The sequence below is a fragment of the Nicotiana tomentosiformis genome, chromosome 6, assembly GCF_000390325.3.
Source record: "Nicotiana tomentosiformis chromosome 6, ASM39032v3, whole genome shotgun sequence".
In the NCBI taxonomy this organism is placed as follows: Eukaryota; Viridiplantae; Streptophyta; class Magnoliopsida; order Solanales; family Solanaceae; genus Nicotiana; species Nicotiana tomentosiformis.
In genome coordinates this window covers 38,249,895-38,259,989 of record NC_090817.1, presented here as the reverse complement: position 1 = coordinate 38,259,989, position 10,095 = coordinate 38,249,895, and the positions used below count along the sequence as shown (strand labels likewise).

Below are 10,095 nucleotides of genomic sequence, written 5' to 3'. Positions count from 1 at the left end.
GGATAGGCCTAATTACAAGGGAAACTCTGACGAAATATTTGGAAATTTAGGGAGTTAGTCAAATTTGGGGATGCTAGTTTGTGTTATAAAACAAACTAAGTTGCATAAGATACTAATAACGGATTTTTACCCTCATTCGAGGACGAATGATCTTAAGCGGGGGAGAATGTAACACCCCAGAAAATTTCGAAGTACTTAAGTGGTAAACCCGGTAAATTTTGCAAAGAAAATAATGTTTCATGGTATCGGACTGGGCTTACGTGTTTGAGTATTGTAGCGGCTCGGACTTTTTGGGTTGAACAATGCACCGGAAAGTAAAGAAAAATATTTGGCGAAAAAGTGCATTTATGCGGTCCATTATGCGACCGCAGAATTACTCTATGGACTGCATAATGGCCGCAGAGTGAGGCAGTTAATTGGACCAATTGAAAGCAATTATGCGGTCGACTATCCGACTGTATAACTGTTATGCGGTGCATTTTGCGACCACGTAACTGTTATGCGGTGCATTATGCGACCGCATAACGGTTATGCGGACCGTATAGTGATCGCATACACAAACAGTTCTTTTGGCTATTTTGTAACCATCTATGCAACTGATATGCGGTGCGCATATCGATTATGCGATCGTATACCTTGTTCCGAAGCTCCATTTTTGGGTTTTTAAAACTTGACCCTATTTCGTTAAATACACTCTTTGGGCCATTTTTGAGCTATTATCTGACATTTTTGAGTGAGAGAGGGTGCCCTAGAGTGAGAAGGTGATTCTTCAATAATTGTTCTTCAATTCTTGCTTAAGATTTGGAAGATTAAGAAGGAAAACTCACTAGGTTTTCATCCTAGAGGTAAGATTCTACACCCTAACCCTCAATTTCGAATTTTGTATGGAAATGGATAATAAGCAAGATAATTTCTGGGCAAGATGGTTGGTTATTTGACATGCATGTGTTATCAAAGGGTGTAGAAAGATTATTGAGCAAAAAATGGTAAAGGTTGGATTGTGGCATGATGGAATCCTCCATATAAGGACCTTGAACCTTAATGCACACCTAATGTTTGATAAAATGCTCAAATGAGCTAGAACCATAATCATCTTCCTAATTGTGGTTCAATTTTTTATATTTCTAAAATAGATTGAAGTTGCTAAGAATTCTGGAACATTTTAGAGTTTAAGGAAGCTCAATTGAGGTATGTTGGCTAAACTCTTTTTTAAGAATTGGAATTCTCATTATCCTTGTAAGTTCCGAGATGTTGATTATAAATCGAGTATTCCGATAAGTTTTGTGATGAAGATATATGTTCAATTCGTATTTCAAATGCTCTTATTATATTGCATTATAAATTGAGGATATGTCCCAAACAATGGATTACGTATCCACATGTTATAATTTGTAGTCGTGATTTATGTCAATGTTATTATGCCCAGTTGTATAGAGATTGTGATTGTGATACACCTCCACCCGCATACATTGGGGTGAGGCAGCATGACCGCTTTGTGTGGGGATTATGGTATAGAGATTGTGATGGTGATACACCTCTACCCACATACATATATTGGGGTGAGGCGGCATGATCGTTTTGTGTAGGGATTATGATATTGTGGGACTGCACCTCCACCCGCTTACATTGGGGTGAGGCGGTACGACCGCTTTGTGTATGGTTTTGGTATTGTTGTGGCACCACCACCCGCATACATTGGGGGTGAGGCGGTACGACCGCTTTGTGTATGGTTTTGGTATTTTTGTGGCACCACCACCCGCATATATTGGGGTGAGGCGGCATAGTCGCTTTGTGTTGGTATTGGTATCGTTGATACATTTCCACCCGCATACATTGGGGTGAGGCGGCATAGCCGCTTTGTGTAGGTTCTTGGTACTGTGGTTATACATCCACCCACATACATTGAGGTGAGGCGGCAGGGCCGCTTGATTTGAGTTGTGGTATTGTACGTACACCTCCACCTACCTACATCGGGTGAGGCGGCGGGTCGCTTTGTGTGAAGATGGTTATAGAGGATCTCATCTTAAATCCTATAAATATTGTTGATAGCTTTTAATAAGCTTTCTATGGTTGAGATGGTTATCTATATTATTCTTTTGCCACACTGGTTCATCATAATTATCTTGGATTTCTAAATTCTTAAATTGGTGTTTAGTTTTCATACTAGTACTATTCGACGGTACTAACGTCCCTTTTGCCGGGGGCGCTGCATCTTTAAATGGATGCAGGTGGTTCCACAGCAGGAGACATTGATCAGTGATAGCAGTACACTTTTTTCCCAGCTGACTTGATGAGCCCCACTTCATCCCGGGGTCATGTATCTTTTGTTCTTTATGTATTATTGTTGAGGTATAGCCGGGGCCTTATTGCCGGCATTTTCATATTACTCTTCAGTTGTACTTAGAGGCTCCGTAGACAGGTTGTGGGTAGTATTTGATGTTGGGAATTGGATTAGAACTGTTGGTATTTGGCAACATATTTTTCATTAAATCTATAAACTCGTACTATTTTAGAAATATTGAATGATGCTGTTAATGGGAATTAAATGGAAGCGGCTAATGAAATCTCTTTAGTATTTCATTAACGGAGTACATCTCCTCTTTATTCACGAGTGAATTTGGGTAGAATGACATCTAACAGGCTTGCTCGGTCGGGTTCACTCGGTTGAGCGCCGGTCGCGCTCCTCGGTTTTGGGGCGTGACACATTTGTAGAGCTTCCCATATCTCCTTGGCGGATTGAGAGGCTGAGATCCTATTATATTCATCAGGTCCTATGCCACACACAAAAATCTTTTTGGCGTGAAAGTTCTTTTCTGCAGCTTTTCTGTCGACATCATTGTACTCTTTGCTGGTTTTTGGCACCATTACAGTATGTTCTCCTACCTTCTTTGTTGGGACGTATGGACCATCACAAATAACATCCCATAACTCGGAGTCTTCTGCCATTATCAAGTCATGCATTCGAGTTTTTCACCAGCCATAGTATTGGCCGTTGAATCTCGGGGGCCTGTAGGTTGATTGTCCTTCCTCGATGTTTGGTGGAGCAGCCATGGTGAGGATCCTCTCTAGGTGTTAACCTTTTAGAAAGAATCGACTCTAATACCAATTGATAGAATGTATGAGTCTACCAAACTGTATAGAGACCTGGTCCTATACTATTTCCCACAGAAATAGCTAATGAATCAGTATGTAAATGACACAGGAGATTTTATGTGGAAACATCCATGCTCAAGAGGATAAAAAATTACGACCTACACTTGTAGGATTTCAACTTCACTACTTGAGCAATCTTTAGATTACAACCTATTGTAACCTAGGAATTAAACTCTTAATCCCTCACTAACTTGTAATATACCTATTACAAGCCACTTTGCAATACACCTATTTCAAAGACTTCAACTCAAGACTAACTCTAGTCACGACACAAACTCTAAGAGTTTATGGTTTTTGGAGGTTCCTACTTAAAGCTTCTAAGTAAGCAAAGTAGGAATTACAATGAAAAACTAATACGAAGATACAACTCAACTAAGGACATACAAAAGACTTGTTGTAGGAACTGGTTCGTAGTAGTGTTGTACTTTGTTCTTGATGCACTTGTGACTTAAATGCTTGATTATCAGATCTTGAGTGCTTGAATTATTTCAAAAGTGTTAAAGTGATGTTTTCTTGTAATGGTTCTTGTTAATATCCTTTGGATGACATCACTTGGATGATGTAAACACTTGGTTGGTAAAAAGCCCTTCCCAATGGGATGTGACTGCTGCACTATTTCTGCACTATAGCATGTACAGTGCAGGCAGTCACTTTCCAGCTGTAGAGTTGACTTCGTACTGCTTTCAGGGAAACTCAAAGGAATCAGGTCCCTGAGTTGATTCTTTTCTGTCTGAAGTCATACAACACACATTAGCTTGAGTCCGTTGATAGAGATATATAACAAGTGTACATCAAGTCCTTTATATGGTTCTTAACAATAAGTTTGTTAGATCATCAAAACATAAATCTAAGATACTTTAAACCCATCAAGATATTATATGAATTTACGTAAATTATTTATCCATAGATAAAACAGTATCCTGTAAAGCATGATTAAAGTAGCAGCAACATTGGCTGAAAAGCAAAACCCTAAACAATTGTAAGTTAAAAAATAAATTAAGATCCAAATTATTCCCCTTAGATATCAATAAAGAATTACAAGAATATTTATTACATCCAATTCATGTTAATATTATTATAAACGATTTTGATTTTTAAAAACAATGCAATAATATTTTACTCAACGAAACTACACATATGATTCATATGATGTAAGATCACAACTCAAACAATTACAATGCATAATTACATGTTAACCAAATCCCATAAGCTAATATTTGCAAGTAAAACAATAAAACTAAAAGTCACAAGTAAGACTTGTTTTCCTGTCGGAGTGTGAACTTATATGGACCCGCAGGAAAAACAGTAAAGAAATTAGTCATTTAATCGCTTTAAATTTAGAGTGAAAAAAAAAGCGTTTAAATTAGGACAAAATGTGAAGGCAAAACTCCGGAGAGCAACTTAAAAGTGCAATTGATAAGAACGAATTTGCCCCTATTGCATAGGAGCATTTAGAAAACTCAACTCGGGCATAAGAACAACATCAATGAGTCAAAGTATGTTAGTGTAGACTCAAACAAACAGGAAAATGCATGTTTCTGCATAGAAAGAGGGACGCAAACTATTAAATTAAATTCTTATGATTGGTATTGTGTACGGATAAAATCGGAGATAAAGTTACCCTCGATTTTCCAGTAAAAAAATGAGAGAAAAGGACGATCTGACATGACCTCGAGTAAAGCCGAGGGGTTCCACGTTTCAGAGTCCGGGGAGGACGAATGGTGCACCCGGGACCGGATACGGGTGAGCATCGGGTCCAAGCAGAGTAAAGGGCTGAGACTAAGGGAAAAGACGATTAGACACGATAATCGGGGAGCCGTAATATCCGCTCTCAACCGGATGTTACGGTGCGAATCTCGCATGATATCAACTGCAGATCGACATTTATTGGAAAGAGAAGATTTTTTACCTTATTTAGACTTGTAATAGGATTGAAACTCCCCTACTATATAAAGGGGAGAACATTTTCATTTTAAAACCACAGTTTGCACGCATATCAAAGCAATATAGTTAATTTTTATCCTTTCACCATTTTTCAAAGTGTTCTTCAGCTATTTATTTATTAAGTTATAACCGAGCTCGTTCTGAGGGCTAAATCGGAACCAAGTTCCAAACGTCCAAAGCAAAGCTGAACTTGTTTATCCATTACATTTGGTTTGATCGTGCTGATTTTCTTTAATTCAATTATTTATTGTTCATAGTTCATTCGTATTAAATTAAATCACATATCCTTTAATCGCGTATAAATTCAACCGTTACTCATTTTAAGGGTAAACAGTTTGGCGCCCACCGTGGGGCTAAGTATAATAGTTGTGATTTAATACGAATATCCTTAACACACCCTATTTTACACTTGCTCTTTAAAGTTTGATTTCAGATTTATCTAAAAATATCAAATTCTCAGTCTGCTTACTTGAACGTTGATGCTGAATCAGGCCACCACGGTGAGAATACCAATGTAGTGTCGAGCAATGACTTACCCCCTGTTGATCCTAATGGTGTCCCAATCGCTGACCCGGTCGACGCTAACTCACAAGTTGCCATCAATATCAACCTGCCAACTGATCCCGAAAATAGCATTCGAGGGGCACCCCGACCACCAGCTCGAGAAGAACCCGAAGGGGAAGGTGAGGGAGTTAACTTACGATTGATTTTTGAAATACTGCAAGCTCAACAAGCAGCAATAGCATAGCTGCAGACTCTAAATCACGCCTAGAACAGGACCAAACCCGAGCGGGTTAGGGGAGAAGCTCGAAAGGATGAACAGTTTGTCGTAGAAGCGGATGATTTCGGGCCCTGAGAAACTTCTGAAGTGATGAAAATGCTCGAAGCACTAACAAAGCGGGCGGAGTCTGGTGAGAAAAAGATAGAGGCGAATGATAAGAAGGTGAAAACTTACAATTCAAGGGTCGATCAGATCTCGGGAGCGCCTCCGATATTGAAAGGGCCAGATTCCAAAAAATTCATTTAGAAACCTTTCCCCCCAAGTGAGGCACCGAAGCCAATTCCGAAGAGATTTCGGATGCCCGATATTCCCAAATATAACTGAACCACAAATCCAAACGAGCATGTAACCTCCTACACATGCGTAATAAAAGGCAAGGACCTTGAAGATGCTGAGATTGAGTCGGTGTTGTTGAAGGAGTTTTGGGAAACCTTATCCAAAGGGGCAATGATATGGTACCATAACTTACCCCCGAATTCTATTGATTTATTCGCTATGCTAGCAGATGCCTTCTATAAAGCCCATGCCGACATTATCAAGGTCGAGACGAGGAAATCAGACCTTTTCAAAGTCAAGCAAAGAGACAATGAGATGCTTAGGGAGTTCGTGTCGTGGTTCTAGATGGGGCAAATGGACCTGCCCCAGTTCATAGATGATTGGGCTATTCAGGCATTCACTCAATGGCTCAACCCCTGGAGTTCCATTGCTTCTCCACAATTAAAGCAAAACTTGGTGGAGTATCTGGCGGTTACTTGGGCCGACGTCCATAACAGGTATCAGTCGAAGATCAAAATAGAGTATGACCAGTTATGCCCCCCCTCGGGGTCTGTTCACCCCAACAGGGCGAACGACAGATCTAAAAAAATTATGGACCAGAAACCAAGGCCGGTCCGAGATCGGTATCAGCCATACAGCTCGGATATAAGGGAAAACGGACCCGGCCGCCACCCAACCAGGAATGATAGGAGAAGTAATCAAGGACCTAACAATTGGGGTCTGATGAGTAAGAGAGGTTTTGACAGATCACTCGGGGGTAGGGAAGCACCGAGACTATCGAAGTATAATTTCAACGTGGATGCTGCAAGTATAGTGTCGGCCATTGGTCGCATCAAGGAAACCAAATAGCATAGGTCACTTTAGTCTGATCCCTAGAGGGATCACAACTTGGTGTGTAAGTACCATGGTACTCACGGTCACAGGACCTAAGATTATCAACAGCTAAGGGAGGAAATGGCTCGGCTATTCAATAACAGGCATCTTCGGGAATTCCTAAGTGAGCGGGCCAAAAATCATTTCAAAAACAGGGACGCCAACAAACAAATTGAGCAAGAGGATCCTCGACACATGATCAACATGATCATTAGGGTAGTGGATGTCCCACAAGGGCCAATGATAAAATGCACCAAAGTTTCTATCACAAGGGAGAAATGCACCCAGGATTACGTCCCGGAGGGGTCCATCTCGTTCAACGATGAGGATGCCGAAGGCACCATCCAGACGCACAACGATGCACTGGTAATATCCATATTTATCAATAAATCTTGAGTTAAACGTGTGTTAATTGATCCAGGTAGCTCGGCCAATATCATCTGATGGAGGGTCGTAGAGCAATTAGGATTATTGGACCAAATTGTACTGACAGTAGAAGTATTAACCGGGTTCAACATGGCATGCGAGACGACAAAGTGTGAAATAACCCTACCAGTAAACACTGTCGGGACCATCCAGGAAATGAAATTCTACGTGATAGAATAGGATATGAGATATAACGCCTTATTCGGGAGGCCATGGCTTCACAACATAAGAACGGTACCTTCGACCCTACATCAAGAATTGAAGTTTCCCACTCTGGGCGGGGATCAAAATGGTCTACGGGGAACAACCAGCCGCAAAGGAGATGGTTGCCATCGAGAAAGTGACCCCAAATAGCAATCATCGGTCCCGACCCTGACCAGGCCGGGGAAATAGGAGGAGCATCCAGCAAATGAGGAGGATGATTACGGTGTCCCGAGATCCTTTATAGAACTCGATGATATCGATTCCACTAAATCGACAATTGAGGAATTTGAGCAGATCATACTAATTGAGTACCTACCGGATAGAAAGGTATCCTTAGGTACGAGGTTAACTCCCGAGCTCAGGAAGAAACTTATTGATTTCCTTAAAGATAATGCCGATTGTTTTGACTGGTCCCACTTAGATATGATAGATATCCCACCGGAGGTGACAACTCACAAGCTGAGCTTGGATCCAAAATTTTACCCTGTCAAACAAAAGAGGAGGCCGTAGTCCGAGATCAAACACACATTCATCAAAGATGAGGTATCTAAACTTCTGAAAATCTGTTCTATTCGGGAAGTTAAATACCCGACTTGTCTAGCTAACGTAGTGGTTGTGACTAAAAAAGGAAACAAACTTAGAATGTGTGTAGATTATAAGGACCTATACAAGACATGTACAAACGATTCCTTTCCTTTGCCTAACATCGACCGAATGACCGATGTTACGGGCGGGCATGAGATACTGAGTTTTCTCGATGCCTATTCCAGGTACAACCAAATTTAGATGGATCCAGGCGACCAAGAAAAAACTTCTTTTATATCTAAATTACGCACCTACTATTACAATGTAATGTCGTTTGGGCTCAAACAATTTTGGTGCCACGTATCAACGCCTAGATAACCGGATGTTTGAAGAACAAATAGGAAAATAAATGGAGGTTTATATTGACGATATGTTAGTTAAGTCCCTGCGAGCAGAGGACCATTTGAATCATTTGCAAGAAACCTTCAAGATACTAAGGATATACAATATAAAGCTAAATCCGGAGAAGTGCGCCTTCAGAGTCTATCCGGGGAAGTTCCTCGGTTTCATGGTATCCAATCGAGGAATAGATATCTAGATGGATAAGATAAAATCCATAGAGGATATCACCGTAGTGGACAATGTCAAAGTAGTGCAAAGATTGACGAGGCGGATAGCCGCATTGGGCCAATTTATTTCGAGATCATCCGACAAAAGCCATCGAGTTTTCTCACTGTTAAAGAAGAAGAACGACTTCTCTTGGACCCAAAAATGTTAGCAAGCTTTAGAAGAACTCAAACGATACCTATAGAGCCCTCCTTTGTTGCACACCCTGAAGGCAAACGAGCAGCTATACCTCTACTTGGCAGTTTTTGAGGTAGCCGTAGGTGGTGTCCTGGTTCGAGAAGAACAAGGTACGTAGTTTCCTATTTACTCTGTTAGTAGAATCCTAGGCGATACCGAAACAAGGTATAGCACTCGCCCTATTGAGCACATCCAGGAATTTAAAATTGTACTTTCAATGTCACCCCATCTGTGTCGTGACCTCGTACCCGCTGAGGAATGTTATGCATAAACCCAAGCTCTTGGGCTGGCTGGCCAAATGGGATGTAGAGATTAGCAGGTATGATATCGAGTACAAACCCCGAACTACTATACAATCTCAGATTTTGGCAGACTTTGTGGAAGACTTTATGCCAGCCTTGATCCTTGAGGTTGAGAAAGAATTGTTGCTCGCCTCAGGGACTAGCTCGGGGGTTTGGACCCTATTCGCGGATGGTGTTTCTAACGGGAAAGGGTCATGGATGGAAATCGTTTTAAAACCACCTACGGGTAACGTAATAAGGCAGTCTATTAGAACTGTAGAATTGACTAACAACGAAGCTGAATATGAGGCTATGATTGCAGGTCTAGAACTGGCTAAGAGCCTGCGGGCTGAGGTGATCAAAGACAAGTGTGACTCCCCCCTCATCGTTAACCAAGTCAACATGACGTTCGAAGTAAAAAAGGAACGGATAGGGAAATACTTGGATAAGTTGCAGGTGACCTTGCACCAATTCAAGGAATAGACTCTATAGCATGTACCTCGAGATTAAAATAACGAGGCCGATGCATTGGCTAATCTAGGATCATCAGTCGACTCTGATGAATTCAATTCCTGAGCAGTAGAGCAATTGATGAACTCAGTGATAGAGGAAGGTCATGCCAAGGTAAACGCAACAAGCTTGACTTGGGATTGGAGAAACAAATACATAGACTACCTTTAGAAAGGGTAGTAGCTATCGGATCCTAAGGAATAAAGGGCCCTACGTACTAAGGCTGCCATATTTCCTTGGTCGGTGGAAACTTATACTGAAGATCGTTTTTCAGGCCGTTAGCAAGGTGCTTGGGTCCGGGGGAGACCGAATACGTGA

General features: G+C 41.2%; 1 protein-coding gene across 1 annotated transcript; it reads left to right on the top strand.

The window, feature by feature from the left end:
• The first annotated feature begins 9,249 nt into the window (after nt 1-9,249).
• Nucleotides 9,250-9,750, top strand: LOC138893822 (uncharacterized). The gene has a single exon (XM_070178486.1). It carries the CDS (start codon nt 9,250-9,252, stop codon nt 9,748-9,750), a length of 501 nt encoding a protein of 166 aa, XP_070034587.1.
• Nucleotides 9,751-10,095: the final 345 nt, after the last annotated feature.

Coding starts and splice junctions, on each gene's coding strand:
- LOC138893822 (XM_070178486.1), top strand. CDS start 9,250: ATGCATAAACCCAAGCTCTTGGGCTGGCTGGCCAAATGGGATGTAGAG.